The 22,500-nt window shown below is 44.6% G+C and overlaps 1 protein-coding gene across 1 annotated transcript in view; it reads left to right on the top strand.

Moving 5' to 3' along the window:
• Nucleotides 1-22,500, top strand: part of LOC119591590 (mitochondrial uncoupling protein 4-like) — a 46,782-nt gene that overhangs the window by 6,291 nt on the left and 17,991 nt on the right. The window contains 1 exon segment of the mRNA XM_037940380.1: nt 22,306-22,324. Within this exon segment, the coding sequence (XP_037796308.1) occupies nt 22,311-22,324 (14 nt within the window). The 5' untranslated portion in view covers nt 22,306-22,310.

Raw genomic sequence — 22,500 nt, 5'->3', positions numbered from 1 at the left:
GTCAATGGGCTATCATCCTGCTTCCATATATATTGTGTATTTGTTAACAATAAACGTGGTTTGAAGAGATGAGAAAGAGAGGGAGGGGGAGAGATGAGAAAGAGAGAGAGAGGGAGAGATGAGAAAGAGAGAGAGAGGGAGTGATGAGAAGAGAGAGAGAGGGAGTGATGAGAAAGAGAGAGAGAGGGAGTGATGAGAAAGAGAGAGAGAGGGAGTGATGAGAAAGAGAGAGAGAGGGAGTGATGAGAAAGAGAAAGAGAGGGAGGGATGAGAAAGAGAGAGAGAGGGAGGATGAGAAAGAGAGAGAGAGGGAGTGATGAGAAAGAGAGAGAGAGGGAGTGATGAGAAAGAGAGAAAAGAAAGAGGGAGAGAGAGAGAAAAGAAAGAGGGAGAGAGAGAGAGAGAGAGAGAGAGGAGAAATAAACAAACAAAATGTACATTCCCTCCCCCTCCCCCTTCCCATCCTACCTCCGAACTCGGTCACTTGTTGCTTTGATGTACTTTTATCATTGTTAGTCCAATTATCTCTTTTATTTATTTACGCTACCAGCGCCATTTTTGTAGTATTTCTTTCTATTTCCGAATTGTTTTATCCCTTTATCGTATATTTGAATTGTTTTCTTGTTCTTTGGTTCACGTATGTATATATTTTTATCTTTTGTTGCTATCTGAAAAATTCCGGCGCTAACCAGTGTTAACAGGTTCTCACTATAGCCACGTGCTCGATAACTTCTTCCCCGCTACCCCCTCCTTCCCCGCCACCCCCTCCTTCCCCCTCACCTGTTTTCTACCTCCATGTAAACCCCTTCTTTATTCTAAGCCCTCTCACTCATTCTCATTTTCACTCTCTGTCTCTCGCTCTCCTTAACGCAACCCCGCCCTTCATCTTCACCCTCACACTCACCCTCACCCTCCCCCCACCCACCCCACCCCCACACTCACCCTTACCCCCATTCCCCCACCTCCTCCCTCACCCCTTTCCTCATCACCCTCACTCCCTCACCCACTTCCTCGTCACCCTCACACCCATCCCCTCACCTTAACGCCCCCTTCCCTTCCTCTTCATCCTTACCCTCATCCCATTCCCCATACCTTTATCCTTCTGTAACTTACCCCCCACCTTCCTCTTCACCCACACCCTCATTCCCTTCCCCATACCTTTATCCTTACTCCTTTATCTTACCCCCCCCCCCTCCCTTTCCTCTTCACCCTCACCCACCCACCGGTCGTCTCCAAAGCGCAGGCATTTCGATTGGCCGCGGCGGTCCCGTCCACTCCCGAAGACAGGGCCATGCACGGTCGTCATGCGAGTCAGTTCGATTATCGACGTCGAAGGCAAGAAAATCAATGACCTGAGGCAGCGGGGAGGTCAGGTCGGGTTTGAGTTAAGGCGTGTTAGGTCAAGGATAGAACGGTTGTTGCGTTTGTGTACTGCTTGGTTTTTATTTTTATGTTATTTTATTTTTTGTTTTTGTTTTTTATCTTCGGGTGGGGGGGTTGTTAATAAGACCTTTTTTATATTTTGTTTTGTTTTTAAATCGTTATTATCGCGGTCGTCGTTGTGATTGTCGTTGTTATCACATCAGCATCGACTTAGTTTTCGTCACCATTATTTATAGTTATTACCGTCATTTTTGCCGCTATCATCGTTATGATCGTCACCCTTATCACTAATCATTCCTGCGATCAATTCTTTCCATCTTTCATCGTTGCTATCACTATTACCATCATCATTACTATCATCACCCATCATCGTCGTTATCATCACAATCCACCCCACCCACCCACTCTCGGATCACGCGAGCCTATCCCTACTCAGGATAGAGGTGTTATTGCGTCTTTTGCCTCAGGACTAGGAAACTTGACGTAGATCAACGCTACTGTGGCCTGAACCCCGTCTGCCCTTGCTTCTCTGTTTGTGTATTGCTAATTCGCTATGGGAGTTTGTTTGCTTGTTGTTAGTCTCTGATATTTTTCTTTCTTTGTCTACCCCCCTTCCCCCCTTTCTTTCTTTTTCTTGTTTTCTGCGTAAGATTCGGGTTTGTATATACTGTATACTCTGGGTTTGGTAAATTGGTTATTGGCACAATGTCTGAAGGTAGTTTCCGTAGTGTTACAGTCGTTTTGATAATTATGGGTATTCATCGTTCTGATTACCTTTTTATTAGTTTATTTGTTAACCTTTATTGTTTTACTTGTGATGGCAGGAAAACAATTGTTGCCTTTTTTTTCTTTTCTTTTGAAGTTCATGCTTGCGTTCTCTGTTTTGCTACAATGACACATTATTATGTCCGTCGCTCTTTATTAATGCTGAAGTGCTCTTGTGTGGGAGAGAGAGCATGAGGAATAAAAAAAGGAGGAAGGATAAGAAGGGGAGGAGAAAACAAAGGAAGAAGGGGAGGAGGGAAAAAAATAAGTAGGAAGAAGAAGAGGAGGAGGAAGAGTGAGAGGAAGAAGAGGAGGAGGAGTGAGAGGAAAAAGAGGAGGAGGAAGAAGAGTAGGAAGAGGAAGAGACGGAAGAGTAAGTGGAAGAAGAGTAGGAGGGGGAGGAAGAAGAGGAGAGAGAGAGAGAAACGGGAAGAAGAAGAGAAAGAAAAGTCTAAGCGTCTTCGCAATTAACTTCCTTATCTGTTATCACGGGCAGACCTACTAGCTTTTTACCTTCACTTCTGACTCCCCCCCTCCCCCCTTCCTCTTCCTCCAGCCTCTTCGGTCTCGTCAGTTCTGATAAATGAACAGGCGACGCGGCGAAATCCTCGAGGCCGTAGAGGGAAAAAGAAAGACGAAAGGGAGACGCCCGATAAGTAACTTGGTCGAAAGTTTTGTTGCGTGAAGGAGGAGGAGGAAAAATCGAAAGGTCTTACGCTTCCCTCTCCCCCTCGCCATCCTCTTCTCTCTCTATAACTCAAATCTCTCTCTCTCTATTCCTCTCTCTCTTTCTCCTTCTTCTTCTCTCTCTTCTTGACCTCTTCTCTGTTTTCTCTCTCTTCTCTATCCTTCTTCTATTCTTCTGTTCTCTCTTCTCTTCTCTTAGCTATTCCTTCTCTTCTCTCTCTCTCTCTCTCTCCTCTCTCTTCTCTTCTCTCTTTCTCTCTCTCTCTCTCCTTCTCTTTCTCTCTCCCTCTCTCTCTCTCTCTTCTCCTCTCTCTCTCTCCTCTCTCCCCTCTCTCTCTCTCTCTCTCTCTCTCTCCTCTCTCTCTCTCTCTCTCTCTCCTCTCTCTTTGTGTGTGTGTTTTTTTTTTCTGTGTCTGTGTCTGTGTGAGGTGTTGGGCGAAACTGCGGGGATTTTTTGTTTGTTTGTATGGGAGAGAGAGAGAGGGGGGGAGGAAGAGGGAAGGAAGGGAGGAAGAGGGAAGGGGGGAGGGAGAAGATGGGAGGAGAGGGAGAAAGTAAATATGGGAGTAGATATGAGAGGGAGAGGGAAGTGATGAAGAGGAAGAGACAGACAGACAGAGACAGAAGACGGAAAGCTAAAGAAAGGAAAAGTGAAATGGGGCGGGGGAGAAAGGTAGTAGTAGCAGTAGGAGGGAGAAGATGGACCTAAGTGGTAGAAATAGAGTGAGCGAGCGAGTGCGTAAAACGTCAGGCAGTGAACGTAGATGAACATACCAGCTAATAAAGCAGGAGACACTGACACGCTTAACAAAGGACAGTGTCCCTGACCACCAGCACTTCTTTCATGTATACTTCCTTCATTTACTTCTTTCACTTGCTTCCTTCACGCGTGTTTGTCGCTCTGTTTGGACTCGGAAACCCTCGCTTGCATGTGCTTTCCGTAAGCTTCGAATTCCTTCTCTCCATATGTGACCTAAACCATGAGTGTGGCTGACCTTCTGTAGCCAGCTGGTGTGGGGTCACGTGGTCCAGTGTTCTTCCTGTTTTGATATGCTGTGTGGGAAGTTGCAGTCCGAATGTAGCTGTTTTAAATTTATTGGGTTAATTAAATTAATATTTTTTCGTACCGCAGGATGGTGTGTTTCCCGCCGTCCTTCCTCCTCCTCCTCCTCCTCATTTTTTAAATTATTGTTTTCATCTTCATTTTGTGTTCTTGTGCAACTCCGTTTTATCTTCTTTCTCTGCCTCATCCTTCTTTTTTTTGTGTTCTTATACAACTCTGTTTTATCTTCTTCCTCTGCCTCTGCCTTCTCTCTTTTTTTAGTTTTGTCATCTTCATCCTCTACTTCTGCTTGTTTATCGTATTCTTATGCAACTCCCTGTCATATCTTCTTCCTCTGCCTCTACCCTCTTCGTCAGTCATGTTCTTCGTTCTCCTCTTTTTCATCTCTAAGGTATTGTATGTTCGTTTCCACGCAAGACGACTTAAGAGAGAGCCATTTATTTCGCTCTAATTACATACCCCCCCCCCTGCCACCCTTCATCCAATACCCCACGCATCGTCATACGAGTGTTGTGGATCACGCCATCGGCATTTTCTTTTCTTTTCTCCATTTATCTCTCGTCCTTTTTCTTTTTTCTTCTATCTTTGCTATATAAGGTGATTGTTTTATTTTTTCTCTCTCGTACGTTGTCATGTCGAGAGCGTGTCAAAGCTTTTGTCAATACATTATCTTTTTTTTTTTTTCCTTTTTTTTTTTTTTTATTTTATCCCTTTTTCATTTTTAACAACTGCTTAATCTTCTTTATGAGTACGTACTTGACGTTTAGCCGAATATACATTATACCGTTTATAGCAGGACTCTCTGGCGCAATGCCAAGGTTGACATGGTAACCGCGCCCGAACATCAGCTGATGCTCGCACTATAGACGACTGACTCCAACGTACTCGCACGCAACTTTTTTCGAATCGTTTTTGGTGTCTGTGGAGTGTTGGATCCCTTTTTTCTTTAATTGTTAACTAGCCAGAAGGTTGCATATGTAGTTGTGTGGGGTATTTCTTATTTTGGATTCTTTGGTGGTCTTTCTTTCGATGATAAATAAAATGCATTGATGATTAGGTCTGAAGTATGTATTAAATATATATATATATATATATATATATATATATATATATATATATATATATATATATACATATACACATATACATACACACGTGTGTGTGTGTGTGTGTGTGTGTGCGTGCGTGCGTGCGTGCGTGCGTGCGTGCGTGCGTGCGCGCGCATGTGAATATGTGATTACATACACACACACACACACACACACACACACACACACACACACACACACACACACACACACATATATATATATATATATATATATATATATATATATATATATATATATATATATATGTGTGTGTGTGTGTGTGTGTGTGTGTGTATGTGTTTGTTTGTTTGTTTGTTTGTTTTTTACACGCACTTTTTCCTCAAGTATATGTGTTTTAATAAAAGTTGTATCTACCTATTGTCGCTTATATCATGTCTTCCATGTTTACTGGACGTCCTTGAATTGACCCAACAACTCTTCCTGTTCGATGTCTTCCTCTATTTATCTATCTATCTATCTATTTATCTAGCTCTACCTGTTTCTCAGTTAGGTTATTTGCGAGTGTACAGGTGAATAGGTAGGCCAAATGAAAGGTATTTGTGAATGGGTATTAATGGTAGGACTGGCAGCTTCGATGATCTGAATGTAGATACTTGGTTCGTACTTAGGCCTGATCTTCCCTCTCTCTTTCCTCCCTCTTTCCTCTCTCATTCCTCGTATCCTCTCCCCCTCTCCCCTCCCCCCTTTCCCCAGTATCCTCTCCCTCACACCTAACCCCCCCCCCCTTTTCGCCGTCCCTTCTCGCAAAATCAGATCTTGAAATATTCAGAAAGTTTGACTCACGTACAGGAACTGGGTGGGAGCCAATGGATGCTTAGGGAGCCCTCGCTCGCTCTCTCTTCTTCTGTCTCTGGTTATCCCTTTGTCTTTGCCCTGCTTGTCGTATCTCTCTTCATCTTGCTCCTCTCTTATTTTCCCTCTCTCTCTTCTCTCTTACAGTTTTGTCATTCTCTCTCTATTTTCTCCATTTTCTCTTCTCTCTCTCTCTCTCTCTCTCTCTCTCTCTCTCTCTCTCTCTCTCTCTCTCTCTCTCTCTCTCTCTCTCTCTCTCTCCTCTCTCCACGTGTTTGCTTGTTCTCCCTCTCCCTCTCCCTCTCCCTCTCCCACTCCTCCATCCTCTCTCTCTATCTCTATCTCCCAATCACAACACCGTTATTCCCTCCATTGCGTAGGATCTCCCTCTTTCCCTCCTTTACTACTATTCCTATCTCCCTTCCCCCCCTCCCCTCCCTCTCTCCTTCCCTTTCTTCGTCCCTTCTTCCCCACTCTACCCCCGTATGTCCCTTCTTCCCACACTCCCTCCCTTCCCTCCCTCCCTCCCTCCTTACCTCTGACCCTCGCTCCCCTCCCTCCTTCCCTCTCACCCTCCCTCCCTCCGTCCTTCCCACTTCCATTCCCATTTCCTCTCTCCCACCGTCCACCCATCCTGTCTCCTTCCCTCCCTTTCTCCTCTTTCCCTCTCACCCTCCCCGTCTTTTGTCGGATGAATATATGCCCTTTGCTTCTGCCGTAAGCACCCCAGCGAAGTCCTATATATGTGTATATTTTCGTCTTTCCTCGCGCCCGCACCTGTTCCTCTGCTTTGGGTTGTCTCTGGTCTGCTGAGAATGGCGCTGTTCCCTGAAGGGGTCATAGAGAATGAGGGAGAGAGGGAGGGAGAAGAAGAAGAAGAAAGCTGGAGAGGGAGGGAGGGAGGAGACAGAAAGTGATGGGGAGGAAGGGTGGAAGAGGAGAATGATGAAGAGGGAGGGAGGTTGGGAGGAGGGAGGAAGAGAAAGATAGAAAGGGAGGGAGGGAAAGGGGAAAGGAGGAAGGAAGGAAGGGGATGAGAAATGGAAGAAAGACAGGAGGTCGATGAGAGGGGAGAGGAAAGAGAGAGAGAGAGAGAGAGAGAGTGTGTGTGTGTGTGGTGTGTGTGTGTGTGTGTGTGTGAGAGAGAGAGGGGGGGGGGGTGCAATGTTATTAATTTTTCTCGCGAATAGTGCCAAGATAAACTAATAGTGACAGGTTTACGATATAGTGCTGGTTTAGGAGGAGTGTTCAATTATACGATTACCCAATTATTGATAGAGCCTGTGTTAATTTTATTTACGGGCGAGTTATTTTTTCAAGTGGATATATTTGATTAACGGGCGATGTCTAGACAGATGCTGACTTTGGGGTTATATAGAAGGTGTATTTTTATTCCTTGCGAATTGTCTGCATTTGGCTTTTCTTCACATTTTTGTGCGTATGTGAAGACACTGACACATGCTCGCACACACGCACATACATGTACGCACGCACATATACACACACAGGTTTCTGTCAGTTTGAACTGTGCGTTTCAATCTCAACTTCAGTCATTTGATTTTTTTTTTTTTTTTTTTTTTTTTTTTTTGGGGGGGGGGGGGGCAAAATTTCCTAGAGTGACGAAACAGTTGGTCCCATCCCCTCCTCCTCTCCCTTACCCCTACCCCTACCTAGTTTGGAAGGGGGAAAAAGGGGGGGGGGGATCCGTGACAGCTTGTTTTCCGCTAAAACTTTTGGTTGCTACTAGAGAGAGAACCCCCCCCACCCCCACCTTTTGTTTTTCCTCCTTCACCCTTCCCCCCCCCTCTTTCTCTCTCGTCTCCTCTCCCCCCCCCCCTGGAGTTGGCAGGACGGTAGGTTTGCCGGTATGCAATTGGCAGGGAGGAAGGGAGGCGAGGAGGGAGGGAAGGGATGGGAGGGAGGTAGGGAGGGAGACAGGGAGGGGAGGAGGGCAAGGGTGAGAGAGAGAAGTGTGGAGGGACGAGGTAGAAGGGAGGGAGGGAGCAGGTTAGGAAGGGTAGGGTGAGGGGGAGGAGGGGTAGAAGGGAGGGAGGGAGCAGGGAGAGGAAGAGGGTAGGGGTGAGAGGGAGGGAAGGGTAGAAGGGAGGGAGGGAGGCAGGGAGAGGAAGAGGGTAGGGGTGAGAGGGAGGGAAGGGTAGAAGGGAGGTGAGGGATGGGTGGGAGGGAGGGAGGCGAGGAGAGAAGGTGTATGAGGGAAGGAGGGAAGCGAGGAGGGAGGAAGGGAGGCGAGGAGTGATGGAGGCAATGGGGACAGGGTTGGGAAGGAGGCAGAAGGGAAGGTGTAGGAAGGAGGGAGGGAGGGAGTGAGGCGGTGGGGACATGGGTGGGGAGGAGGGAAGGAGGCAGGAGGGCAAGGGAAAGGGCTATTAATATTTTTTCCCTCACTTTTTTTTTGGGGGGGGTTTATGTATTTAGTTTATTGCGGTGATTTTGGTTGTTGGCGTTAATTGTGTAATTCTGTTATATCTTTATTTGTTATTGGTATTTCCCAGCAGTATGATATCGCCGAATATTTTTTTTTTTTTATCATTTTGCCGATAATGATAAATGATTATGAACACGATCACGATAATTCCTGACCACGTGGCGGATTTTTTTTTTTTTTGTTATATATATATATATATATATATATATATATATTATATATATATTTATATATATTTATATATATTTACATATTTATATATTTATATATATATTTTTTTTTTCAGTTTCCTCGATCGAACGAATTACAAGATGGCGGTTGTGTGTGGAGGGGGGGGGGGGTAAATCCTATCAGCTCCCAACCCCTCCCCCTCTCTCCCTCCGCGGAAAAGAGGCAGGTTGGAAAAGAGGGAACGATTGGGTGAGGGGGAAGGGGGGTGGGGGAGGGAGTGACGGGAGGAGGGGGGGTATTAGGATTCATCTGGAAAGCTGGGTTCATCGGGGCTGCGGGCGGTAGGGGCGGGCGTGGGTGGGTTTGATCCAGCTGGAGGAATGGGCGGTCGTGGGCGTGATTTAGCCCAGCTGGGTGTGAGGGGAGGGGGTGAGGGACGGGTGAAGGGGGGATTGGGGATCTGTAGGGGGAGTAGGGGAGTGGGGGGGGAGGGGCGCCGTTCATCTCCTTCGGCCGTCCTCTTGACCTCGTGGAAGGGCCTCTCCAAGGGCTTCTTCAGGCTCTCTGCGGTAGCCTCTCACTCTCTTTCTCTTCTTTTCTCTTCTCTTCTCTTCTCTTCTCTTCTCCTTCTCCCAATCCTTTTTCTCTCTTTGTCTCCTTCAGAATCCCCCCCCCTCCTCCCTACCCCTCTGCCCTTTTTTTTTGTCGACCCAGTTTATTTATATCTTCACTTGTTCATTTATCGATCCGTTGATCCGTTAGTAAAATTTGTCTATGACCGGGATATACTCGCAGGCGGGATCATGTTGAAAGTTACGGACGAACCCGCTTAGGTGTGGGTTTAGGTGCGGATTGCCCCTGGCCCGGAGGTCGGGTCTTGAGGCTTCGGTTGACGCCCTCGGGGGTAGATTTGAGTAGATTCTTGACAGCGTAAACAAGCAGAGAGAGAGGGGGGGGAGGGGGAGAGAGAGAGAGAGAGAGAGAGGGGGGGGGGGAATCTTCGTATCCCCGGACTCTCGAGAAGGGAAAATAAAATAACGGCTGAGATCTGCTTCCTCTGAGTACCTTTGTGATCTTTTCCTTGTTTTCCATTTTTTTTTTACTTCATTATTTTGAAGAATATTCCGTACCTGCCATTTCCCCCCATTTCTCTCTCTCTCTCTCTCTCTCTCTCTCTCTCTCTCTCTATCTATCTATCTATCTATCTCTCTCTCTCTTTCTCTCTCTCTCTCTCGCGCTCTCTCCTCAACTCCCTTCTCGTCCTATCTCTCTCTCCTCCTCTCGTCTCCCTCTCTCTCTCTCTCTCTCTCTCTCTCTCTCTCTCTCTCTCTCTCTCTCCATTTCTTTCCTTTTTTCCGGGGGGGGAGATGTGACACCAACGATACTTTCTTTTTTCTTTTCTTTTCTTTCTTTCCCCCTCTCTCTCTCTCTCTCTCTCCTCCTCTCTCCCTCTCGCTCTCACTCCCTCCACTCCTCTTCCTCGTCTCTCCCTCTCCCATCTCCCTCTCTCTCCTACTTCTCTCTCTCACTCTCCCTCCTCTCTCTTCTCTCTCTCATAATTTACATTCATTCGTTTAATTAAAAATATGTTCGTTATATGTCATTTTCTCTTCTTCCCTCCTTCCTTCCCTCCTTCCTTTTTTTCCTTCTTTCCTTCTTTGCTTCACACAGTCGTCTTTGCGGGTGTTAAGTGTTGCATGTATTGAGGGGGGGTGGGGTGAAGGAGGAGTGGTGTGATGGGAGGGGGGGGGGGTATTGCAGCCTTTATTGCATCTTGGAGGAATTTTGATTGCATTTTTCTTTTTTACTTTTTTCTTTTTCTTTTCGTCTTTTTTCATTTTTTCTTCCACTTTTCTTTTTCAATGTTTTTGTTTTTTCTTTCTTTCGTTTACATTTATATTCTTTTTTTTTCCCCTGTTCGTTAAAGTTATATGGATTGCTTGGTGGAGTTGATCGAGGAGATTGATTTACTTGGAAAGAGAGAGAGAGAGAGAGAGAGAGAGAGAGAAAGGGAAAGAGAGAGAGAGAAAAGGGAAGAGAGAGAGAGAGAGAGAGAGAACGGGAAGAGAGAAGAGGAGAGAGAGAGAGAAAGGGAAGAGAGAGAGAGATAGAGAAGGAGGGGGAGATAAGAGAGAGAGAGAGAGGGAGAGAGAGAGAGAGAGAGAAGAGAGAGAGAGAGAGAGAGAGAGAGAGAGAGAGAGATAGGAGAGGAGCGAGGAAAGAGAGATAGGGAGAGATGAGAGGAGGGAGAGAGGAAAGAGAGAGAGAGAGAGGAGAGAGGAAGAGAGAACGAAGTATGGTAGTTTATGTGATGAGAGAAATAGATAGGAAACAAATGTGAGTATAGAGAGTAAAGAAATGATAGGAGTTATGGGAGAGAGTAGAAAAGAATAAGAAACAACTAATAGAATATAATAAAAGAGGTATAGAAATATGAGAGAGCTAAAAATAAATGGTACTAATGTCTGATCGAGTAGCAGTAGGTAATTGTTGATGGCGAGAAGTACTGGGGAAGATGTTCCACTGGTGAGTGTAATGGGTAGGTGTGAGGTGTATTGATGGATTTAGGTGGAGGGTGGGAGAAAGATGTAACACAGCACACAGCACACACACCCCAACACACACACACACAGCACACACAACACAAAAACACACACACAACACACACACACACACACACACGAACACACCACACCCACACACACACACAAATATATTTAGAGAGAGAGACAAACAGACAGACAGACAGAGAGGGTGGGGAGTACACGGGTATGCATGCATGTTTTTGTGTGTGCGTGAAGGACAGTGACCTAACGGTCTGTGTGATCCGTTAGTTCAGAAATAGCAATAGAGAGAATGAAAAAAAAAAAAAAAAATTCTGTCGTACTTCTCGTCTCCTTGGCATTATGTCATCTGTAAGAAACTGTCGATTGTCCTGTCATTAAGCCTGTTTTCCCCTCTTTTCTTTCTTTATCTCCCTTCCACCCTCTCCTTTTTCACCTCTCTCTCTTTCTCTTTCTCTTTGTCCTTGCTTTTTTTTTTTTTGCTTTTTTCTTTTTTTTTTTTTTTTTTTTTTTTTTTTTTTTTTTTCTTTTTTTTTTTTTTTTTTTTTTTTTTTTTTTTTTTTTTTTTTTCTCCTCTTTCTCATTCTTAGCACCCTCCTTTCCTCCTTCCTTCCTCCTAACTCCTCCTTCCCCTCCTCTCTCTTCTCTCCTCTCCTCATCTCTCTCTCTGTCGTCCTCTCTCTCTCTCATCTCTCTCTCTCTCTCTCTCTCTCTGCCCTCTCAATCTCTTCTCTCTCTTCTTCATCTCTCTCTCCTTCCTCCTCTCCCGATCTCCTCTCTCGTCTCCTTCCCCTCTCATCTCCTCTCCTCTCCTCCTCTGCGCTCCACTCTCCCTCCTCTCTCTCTTCTCTCTCTCTCTCTCCTATCGCTCATCTCTCTGCTCTACTCTCTCTCTCTCTTTTACTCTCTCTCCTTTTTTCCCTTTCCCTTCCTCCCTAACTCCCTCCCACCTCCTCCCTCCCTCCCTCTTCTCCTCTGAGCCTCCTTCTCCCCATTTTCCTTTGCAAAGCGGATTAGTTACATGGCAACAGGTTCAAGTGATCTTTGCGTCGCTTCTTGACTAGGAACTGCTGCTAGTGTGATGCGGGAGTAGAAGGACGCGAAAACGAGTGGGAGTGAGTGAGTGTGGGAGTGTCTGTCTGCGTATCTCTCTGCGTTGTTTTGTCTTCGGTTTTTTTTTTTTGTTTTTTTTTTTTTTTTTTTTTTTTTGGGGGGGGGGGGGGTTTTTTTGTTTTTTTTTTTTTTCTTTCCTTTTCTTTTCTTTTCTTTTCTTTTCTTGTTTGTGTGCTGTAAAGCCATCCTTTCTCTCTTTCTTTCTTTCATTCTCGTTATCTCTTATTTTTTTACCCTTTACTCTCTCTCTCTCTCTCTTTCTCTTTCTCTTTCTCTTTCTCTCTCTCTTTCTCTCTCCTCTCCTCTCTTCTCCCCCTCTCCCCCTCTCCCTCACACGCTCACTCACTCTTTTTTCCTCTCTCTCGCGTTCTCTCTCACTCTCATTCTCTCTTCCTCCTGTCTCCCCTCTCTCTCCTTCTCCATTTCCCAGAGGTGAGGCCTATAATTAAAAGTTTTCTTTAGTTCAACTTTTGGGTTTACTTATTGCTCAGATGAAGTTCAGGCCTGCGTGTTAAAACATTGCGTCCTTGCGCCGTTTTGTACAGGCGCTGTTCCCCAATTTTGGTTTATTAGCTTTGCTATTACTGCTTCGACTGTGTGTGGCATTCGTGTTATTATCAATAGAATTGTTACTATTATTATTATTATTATTATTATTATTATTATTATTATTATTATTAATTAATATTATTATTATTATTTGTTATCGTTATCGTTAGTATCATCTTCATCATTATTACTATTATAATTTTAGTTGCTCTTCTAGTGGTTGCTTTACTCCTGTCCTCGTCTTTTATAAAACCTAGTGTTCGCATCACTTAGCGATGATAATGCAAATGATATCTTAAGCACGTTGTTTAAAAAAAAGCGGTAAACATTCTTTGGGTTCACTTTTTTTGAGCACGTCCCTCGTCGTACGTCAGTCAGCTTGCGTAGGCCTAGCCCACCCTAAGTGCAGTTAAGGAGCGACTGTAATTTTTTTTCTCTCTCGTGCGCTTTCTTTCGCTTATACTGAAGGTCAGTTCAAAGGGGGGAATGGGGGAAGGGGGAGAGAGGGGGAGAGAACAGGATACAAGCGAAGGCCTCCCGCTGATGCATGCACTTTATTCACCTGCGTCCTTGAGAGGGCGATCAGCTGATGCGGGTGGGCGTGGCCTTGGAGGAAGAGCTGTGATACAATAGTTGTTTGTGTGTGTCAGCTTTTCTTGTTCTTACTACGCCTCGTAGCCCTTTCTCTCTTTTTTTCGTTTGTTTTGTGATTTTTTTTTATTTGTTTACTCTCATTATTGTGGTTGTTATTGTTATGGTTATAGATTTTGCTTTTGCGATTGATATCAGTTACATTATCTTTCCTGCGTGTTATATATATATATATATAGATAGATATTATATAGATATATATATAAATATATATATGATATATATATATATCTTTATAGTATATTATATATATATATATATATATATGTATGTATGTATGTATGTATGTATGTAATGTATGTATGTATATATATATATATAGATATATTGATTATATATATATATAGATATATATATATATATAGATATATATATATTATACACGATTCTCATTTTCCCCTCTCGCTTGTCGATTCTCTGGTTTATTTTCTTTTCAATCCCATTCCTTTCTCCTCGCCTCTCATTACTTTACTCTTTTTGCAGTGTTCTCCCTATCATTTTTTTCTCTCTCTCCTCTTTCTCATCTCTCACTATTCTTTTTTCCCAAACTACTCTTCCTTTCAGACATTTTCCTTTTTCCAAACTTATCCTCTCCATTTTCCAGCTTTCTTTCCTTCCCTCTCTCCTCCCCTCGGTTTCTTTTTTCTCTTTCCATCCCATCTTTCCAGTCTCTCCCTTCCCTTCCCCATCTTCTGCATTCCCTTTTCTTTCCTTTCCTTTCCCTTCTTTCCTTTCCCCTCCTCTCCCCTCGCGCACCTTTACCTTTCATTCCCCTTCCCTTCCCTTCCGTTCCCTTTCTTTCCCTTCCTACCTCCTCTCCTTCCCATACCCATCCCTTCCCTTCACTTCCCATTCTCTTCATTTCCCTTCTCTTCCCTCCTCTCCCCCTCCCCCACCCCTTCCCTCCCCCCCCTTTCTTCCCCTCCCACCCCACCCCTTCCCTCCCTCTCCCACCTCACCCCTTTCTTCCCCTTCCCATCCCATCGTATCCCATCCCCTTCTCTTTCCATCCCTTTCCCTTCACTTTCCCCTCTCTCTCTCTCCATTTTTCTCATACCAACAATATTGTCAGTTATACGAGGACGGGGCAGGTCCGGCAGAGCTCTCAACCTGTTCTGTCTGCATTGCAGGGGGCACTCGGCCAGATGCAACGGTGCGTCTTGAATTTCCAGAATATGCAAATATAACGGAATTTAGAAGGACGATAGATCGCCGTGTTAGAGCTGGTATTCTAGTCTAGTGATTATGCTGGATTTTTTTTTTCTTTTTGTTTTTTTTAGGGGGGTGGGCAAGGATAAGGTGGAAATGGAAAGATAGGGGATAAGATTGAAAGGTGTGTGTGTGTGTGTGTGTGTGTGTGTGTGTGTGTGTGTGTGTGTGTGTGTGTGTGTGTGTGTGATGTAGTGTGATGTTCAGAATATGTCGATGTGTGTGTGTATGGGGTGGGGGGATGCTGGGTATGTTTTAGAGGTGATGGCCAATGGTTGAGATGAAACCAGCCGTAATATAAAAATGCGTTGCTACGAAAAATACTATGAAATGACTATAGATGGCAGAATGTGTGAACCTGAGAGCGAGGGAAAAAATGAAATGATGATGACAGCAGTAAAATGAGACGTAATTTGCACTAATCGCGCTTCAGCAGGCAAATACAAAGTCGTAAAGATTGTTTGCTTGCGTGGTCGATGACACGGGAGCAGCCGCCGTTGTGACTTTCAAAAACGTTTCGTGAATCCGACTCGAAACGTTTTTCTGTGTGTGTGAAGGGGGGACTTACCCAAACTGAACGAATTTAACCTAACCCTGACCTAACCTAAACTAGAGAACATTTACCTGGATGAAACCCTGTAAGTGAGAGCGGTGTTCACTTCTGTTTACGCTTCGCCATGTTCTCGTTTTAGGATTAAGTATGAAACTTTGCATATGATTTGTTTGGATAGATTTTTTTTTTCGATACTTCGTTATTACTTTAGTTTTATTTGTTTACTAGTCACGAAACGAGTTTCTGTTTTACATCGGAGTTGTATGTTATTTGAGTATTTTCATTTCCAAAAAGTTAAAATAGAAAAAAAGAAGACGTAGTAGCTAACCTCGCACGTGTGAAGGAGACAGTGTTCTTTTATTTTAAGTCTTTCTTCATACCTTTTGAAGACGCCCGTGACGTCACTGAAGGTTATCTTCCTTACCAGCGTAATCGGCAGACTGTTGAGATTATAGTAAACGTTCGGTAGCATTACGCTGAAAGACTATGTGCACCTGATTGTGTGTGTGTGTTGAAACTCTTGGATCTTTCTGCGCAGTTAGGTTTACATATACACACACAGGCGCTTGCTCTCTCTCTCTCTCTCTCTCTCTCTCTCTCTCTCTCTCTCTCTCTCTCTCTCTCTCTCTCTCTCTCTCTCTCTCTCTCGTGTGTGTGTGTGTGTGTGTGTGTGTGTGTGTGTGTGTGTGTGTTTACATCTTTCTCGCGTCCCCTCATCACTACCTCCCTCCCGCCCATTCCCTCCGACCCATTCCTTCCCCCTCTCCCTCTCGCCCACTCCTCCCCCCTTCTCTCTCTCTCTCTCTCTCTCTCTCTCTCTCTCTCTCTCTCTCTCTCTCTCTCTCTCTCTCTCTTCTCTCTTCTCTCTCTCTCTTCTCTCTCTTCTCTCTCTCTTCTCTCTCTCTCGCTCTCTCTCTCTCTCTCTCTCTCTCTCTCCCCTCTCTCTCTCTCTCTCTCTCTCTCTCTCTCTCTCTCTCTCTCTCTCTCTCTCTCTCTCTCTCTCTCTCCATCGGTTTGTGTCAGCATTTATCTTATCGGTCGCCACGTTGAGTTGGGCGACTGCCACCACCATAGTCGATTCACACGTGGAGGGAAATCGGTGGGGCAGGAGTTGTTTACCTTGTGTTTTTGTGTTAGTCGAAGGGCGGTGTTCTGTTTGCAAGAACTTTCTTTGCCTCTGTGTGGGATCTCGGTGTTTACTTGCGCGAGAGGTAGTTTAGTTGAGATATTCTGATAAATACGGAGTTTGTTGGTAGTTGCAGTTTGTTGTTTTTGATGTTTGTTGTTTTTGTTGTGTTATTTTTAAAAATATTCCTTTTGCCCTGAACGAATTGAGAGACCGGGTTTTAAATCAGAAGATTTACATTTTAAAATAGATTATTGATTGATATGAATCGCAGTGCGCTTCTACAACAAGCCCCTCGTAATAAGGTGTGTGTGCGTGTGTGTGTGTGTGTGTGTGTGTGTGTGTGTGTGTGTGTGTGTGTGTGTGTGTGTGTGTGAGAGAGAGAGAGAGAGAGAGAGAGAGAGAGAGAGAGAGAGAGTATGCGTGTGCGTGCGTGCGTGTGGTGCGTGCGTGCGTGCGTGCGTGCGTGCGTGCGTGTTTGTGTTTCCAAATAATTTTGGTCCAAAATCGAAAACTTGAGACGAGAGAGTATTTGGGTTTCGGGAAATATCCTGAAATAAAGAAACTCTTCTCAGAAACTTCCTCAGTTCGTGGCATGGGAAGGGACCCCGGGGACATTTTTTTTTTCTCTCCAGGGCTTATTCCGGTGCAGTGCAATATGGGACGCATCGCAAACGAAATGACGAGCTGCTCAACATCCGGTCTTCTCGTGCAATGCATTCTGCTGCAGGATGGTACAGTATGCATCATTGGTGACGTAATGCACTCGCTTGAACTGAATCGTTAATATCATAGCGTTTTATTTATTTATATATTTGTTATTTTTTTTAGGGGGGGAGTCTGATTTCGAATTAGAACATCTAGTTTAACTCAAAGGTCTATCATTTGAATGAAAAAAAGAAATTGTTGTTATTATCAGAATCAATAACCCTGTTGAAAAAATACACAGTACATATACAAATAGATTGGTCTTTATTTATTTATACCTGTAATAAAGATATATTGCTTAGAGAGAGAGAGAGAGAGAGAGAGAAGAGGAAGAGAGAAGAAAGAAAGAAAGAATTGGTAATAAGTAAAAACAAAAAACAAGGGAATGAGGTAAGATCGGTAAGGGAATAGCCAATGGAAATAGTAAAAATAGACAAAAAAAAGGTAAGTAAATAGATAAAAATAAAAGAACGGGTGAACCTTTTATCCATTAGTTACGTGTTTTCGCTTTCATTGTCCTCATATCTCTAGCATTGTTGTCACGTGTGAAAATAGAGCCACCTTGGAGATAGATTGCCTTTTTCACAGAGAAGGAAAAATGTAAAGATAACTGTGTCTCGTTTCTCGAAATGTATTACATGCACAGGCACGCACGCATACACCTACCTGTGTGTGTGTGTGTGTGTGAGAGAGAGAGAGAGAGAGAGAGTGAGTTCGTGCGCGCGCGCGCGTGTGTGTGTGTGCGTGTGCAAGTGCTTGTGCATGTGTAAGAGTGCGTGTGCGTGCGTGTGTGTGTGTGTCTGAGAGAAAGAGAGAGAGAGAGAGAGAGAGAGAGAGAGAGAGAAGGAAAATATTTGTTTTATCTAGATCTGTCTGCCTAACGATTTTTCTATGTCTTCACTATTGCTTTCTTCTGAACCAGTCCCGTTAACGGCGCTTGATCATTTTAACGGTACCAAGGTCCTTTTTTTTCAAGAGCTAATGGTAAAACATTCTTATCCATTTGATGCTTAATATGTCGATTTTCTTTCTTCTGCTTTCTTAGTCTTGTTTAGTTGTTGTTTTTTCTCTTTGTCTCCCTCTCCTTCCTTTCTTTTCTTCTCCTTCTTCTCAGTCTACTTTTTCTTCTTCCCTTTGATGATTATTATTTTGAATTTGTTTATGTGCCTCATGTTTTTTTTTTCATTATTATTATTATCATCACTATCCATCTTGTATTCCCCCTTTTTCCATTCTTTATTTCTTTCTTCCTTTCTCCTTCCATTCTCTCACTTTTCTTTCTTTCTGTCCTTCCCTTTTCTCTCTTTCTCTTTTTATTTTATTTTTCTTTCTGTCATCTTTTTCCTTAATTTTTTATTTTTTCTCTTCTCTCCTCTTTTCATTATTTTTCCTTTGTTCGTTTTTCTTTTTCGTTTTTACTTTCTTTTCTCTCTTTCATTTTCTTTCCTTTATCTCTTTTCTCTCTTTTCTTTCGTTTTTTTTTCGTTTTTCGTCGCTTTCTTCATAGCAAGCAAATGGGGCGAGGGCAGCGAGTAGGCGCACCGTGACGTGGCCCAGGCGTGTGTGTTCATTTTAACGTCTTGGGTCTTACAGTATAGCAACAAGGCTCCCCTCACGCCGAGACAGGGGGGAGGGGGAGGGGGCGTTGTCGGTGTGTCCTATGGTGTTTCTCTCGCTCGCTCGCTCTCTTTCTCTTTCTCTTTCTCTTTCTCTTTCTCTTTCTCCTCCTTCTCCTTCTCCTTCTCCTTCTCCTTCTCCTTCTCCTCTCCTCTCTCTCTCTCTCTCTCTCTCTCTCTCTCTCTCTCTCTCTCTCTCTCTCTCTCTCTCTCTCTCTCTCTCTCTCTCTTCTTTCTTCGATTGCTTTTTTTTCGTTATTTTCTGGTTTCTTCAGTTTTAGTTGTTAATTTTTACTTCGTGTTGTTACTATTATCATTTCTTCTTCCTCTCTCCGTCTCTCCATCTTTATGCTGCCTGACGCACATACTCCTACGCACATGCTTTCTTCCTACCTCTCTCCTTGCCTCCTTCTTCTTCTCTTTCTCTTCTCTCTTTCTCTCCTCCTTCTCTTATCTCTTCTCTTCTCTTCACATCTCTTCCCTTCACTTCTTTTCCCTTCTCTTTTGCTTCTCCTCCTGACACTTACCTTCAAGACTCATCCTCTCCCCATCTTCGCTCTTTCCCCTGCCCCACATTCTACCTACCCTACTACCCTATCCCCCACTCTTTCCCCCTTCCCCCGCCACTCCCTCTCTCTCTCTCTCTCTCTCTCTCTCTCTCTCTCTCTCTCTCTCTCTCTCTCTCTCTCTCTCTCTCTCTCTCTCTCTCTCTCTCTCTCGTTCCAAACTTCAGCCAGAATATATTCCGCAAATGTGGGCTTGTCGTTAAGGAAAAGGGGGTTGGGGTAAGGGAGGGGGTGATGGGGAGGTGGGGGAGGGGTAGCACGGACTAGGGGATGGGTGGGGGGGAAGGGGAGGGTGGGGGTGTCGCTATGCAGCCCGAGGTATTCATTAGACTAGGCAGTGTGGATACAGGTATACGGTTCTCCTTGTCGAGTAGGCGTGTGTGTGTATACATGTGTGTGTGTGTGTGTGTGTGTGTGTGTGTGTGTGTTGGAGAGAGAGAGAGAAGGGGGGGTCAGAGAGTCTGTGTTTCCTCGTGTTTTGTGTTGCTTGGGGTCTCGCGGTGTGGGCATTTCGATTTAAGTTTTCATTATTTTTCCCCTCTCTCTCTCTCTCTCTCTCTCTCTCTCCTCTCTCTCTCTCTCTCTCTCTCTCTTCTCTCTCTCTCTCCTCTCTCACCTTTCCTCTCACTCTCTGCCCCTCTCCCTCCCTCTCCCTCTTCCTCCCATTCCCATATTCCTCTGTAGGTACGTGCGTTTGAATTTGTTCCGTCTGTTAATTGTTCTTTGATAAACGTCGGTTTATTTGCACCTATTCTCCCCGTCAATCGCTGATTTTCCTCGCCCCCGTGTGATGTTCAAGATGATAATGGTGACAAGAGGCGAGCAAATGCGTCGTTTGATGCCTTTCCAAAAATAGCTCAACGACTGGATGCGAAATAACTGCTCCAGCGTTGCAAAGTGTGTGCAACATCGACAGGGGGCGACGCCGTCATTGGTCCGCGGCGGATTCGGGCGTTCCCTGATTGGTCCGCGGCGTTCTCGGGAGCTTCCTGATTGGCTGAGGCGGAGGTGTGTCGGGGGGCGGCAGCACCTGATCAATGACATCACTACGGAGGGGAATTTTCCACCACCTCGTACTCCGCTCCTCCCTTCGGCGTCCATTCAGGGCGACCTCCCGCGACCTTTTAAATGCGGGCGACGGAGCTGTTGTTTGTGGAAAATAAGGCGCTCCTTCGACCTCAGATGCCGGACGTCCCCATCTTCGTCTTTCTCTTCTCTTCCCCCCTGTCTCTTTCTCCCCTCTCTTTCTTTCTTCTCTTCTTTCCCTCTCTTCCTTTCGCTCTCCGCGCGGCGCATCGTTTTCCCGAGCGCGCGGACGAATGGGAGGATGGACGAACGCTGATGATAAGACTTGAAAATCGGAGGGAAGCATAGGAGGAGGAGGAAGAGGCCCTGATGACGCACGTGGGGTGGTGTTGTGGCCCGAAAGCCCGCTCGCTCGCCCGCTCCCTGGCAGGCTAGCGGGGAGACGCGGCTCGAGGTTAGTGCCAGTGTGGGTGTCCCTCGTCAGGAGCCAAAGCGCTCGTCGTCGGTCGAGAGTTCGGCACCACCTCCTTCTTTTCTCTCTCTTTATATCTTTCTTCCGCACCCGACGTCATTTTGCCCCTCGGTGGCTTGCCTTCTCCCTCCTGCCGCGTTCCCCGGCCCACCTTCCCCCCCGCGACGGTGGAGGGCCGCCAGCTCTGCCCCGGGTAGCATGAGACAAGAGTCGGACGTGGTAAAGCAGCCGACGATAAGATTGCTCAGGACAGTGTTGCGCGAGTGATAACAATCGGAGCATGACTCCCTTTTCACCTTCTTCTGCCCCTCCGTCCCCCCCTCTGCCCCCTACCCCTGCCCCTGTGTCCCCCCTCTCGCTTCTCGCCCCCCACTGGTGACCAAGCTTGAGACGGGATGAATGAAAAGTACGAGCTCGCCGGATAAGCGGTCAGTCTCTCGTTCAGAGGCGCGGGAGAGGGCAGTGAGACAGGTGAGTGCTGGTCCATGAGAGAGAGAGAGAGAGAGAGAGAGAGAGATTGAAATTGAGATTCTTAAATCCGTGGTATTAGTATTGTGATCACGCGTAGGCGACGCAACGAATTAAAATGTGGATATTTTTACTTGGAAGTGCTTGCTCTTTTTATATACGGTGATCCAGTTTTAGTGGCAAACAGCGGATTATCGGATAGGCTTCATATCCACTCGCAACAAGAATCGATCAAGTTCGAAAAAAAAAATCTCTTCGTTTGTACTATTGGTGAAGATTACGTTGTGTGTGTAACGATTCGCATCGTAATGTGATTCGTATGCAAATTAGAAGTTTCTGTATTTGTTCGTCAGTGGACACGAGTGATCATTATTGTCTTTGTTTAAAGTTTTTGTTGTTGATAGGTGACTTCAGTTTACGAAAATGGGGGTAATGGAAATATATCCCACGTGTTATTTTTGAAATTCATAAGATATATGCAATGCGTTCATACCATCACATAATTATTCATCTATAATGTCTATTATAAATTCAAGTGAAAATCAAAGCAATAACTTTATTCAATGAAACGGCAGTAAAACAGTAGCATCTCCAGCAGTCATACAGACGAAGGGCATAGGGTACGTTAAAACAGAAAAAAAATATTGGGGAAGTCTTGTGCGTCTTACAGATACCGTGATTGATGTTTGTTAGTATGTTTGTGTTAAATGTAATTGTTATGATGTATGATTGCTGTGTGTATGGTATATTTCATTACAAATGGTTATTTTCGTGTTGTTAATGAGAGAGAAAGAAAATTGTGTCAGCTAATGGAACGCGTCCAAAACCATGTGTTATTTTATATATTTGATGTTATTGCAATTACAGTATTTTTCAAGTTTTTGGTTCACCGTGAATGAGATTACATACTTCTCTGTTCCTTGATAAGATACTGTGATATCTAGTGCATTGGTGCCACATGCCATAAGACTTGAATAAAAGAGATAATGAACAATTTCATTATTAAGATGCTACTTAACTTTCTTTATATTTATTGCCCTTAAATTGTGTTTGGGTCACAAATTTGTAAGTAAGAAACATTGATATAAGATAACCCTGCAAAAGAGATAAAAGAAAGTAACGTGCAATTGATACAGGACTTTTTTTTTTTTTTTTTTTTTTTTTTTTTAACCTTTTGTTTGTGTTATGTGAAAGCATCCAAAGTGATTTACACAATGTCTAACGTTCTGTGTCTTTCCTTCTTTTTTTTACTACGTTTCAAGCAGCCAAAATGAATAGCAATCGGTAAGTATGTAATTTTGCATGCAAGCAGGGTTTATTACATACATTTCTTCTCTGCACGATAAAGCTCCTGTTATTCACTACCTTTGTCAGTTATTGCTTGGATAATTTTTCATTGGTGTTCCACTTCCCATGCCTCCCCCCCCCTCCCACCCTCTTTACACTGCCCCCCTTCCCCC

This window comes from Penaeus monodon, chromosome 1, assembly GCF_015228065.2.
Source record: "Penaeus monodon isolate SGIC_2016 chromosome 1, NSTDA_Pmon_1, whole genome shotgun sequence".
Taxonomy (NCBI): Eukaryota; Metazoa; Arthropoda; class Malacostraca; order Decapoda; family Penaeidae; genus Penaeus; species Penaeus monodon.
Note: the sequence above shows the minus strand (reverse complement) of the source record. Positions and strands in the feature narration are given on the sequence as shown.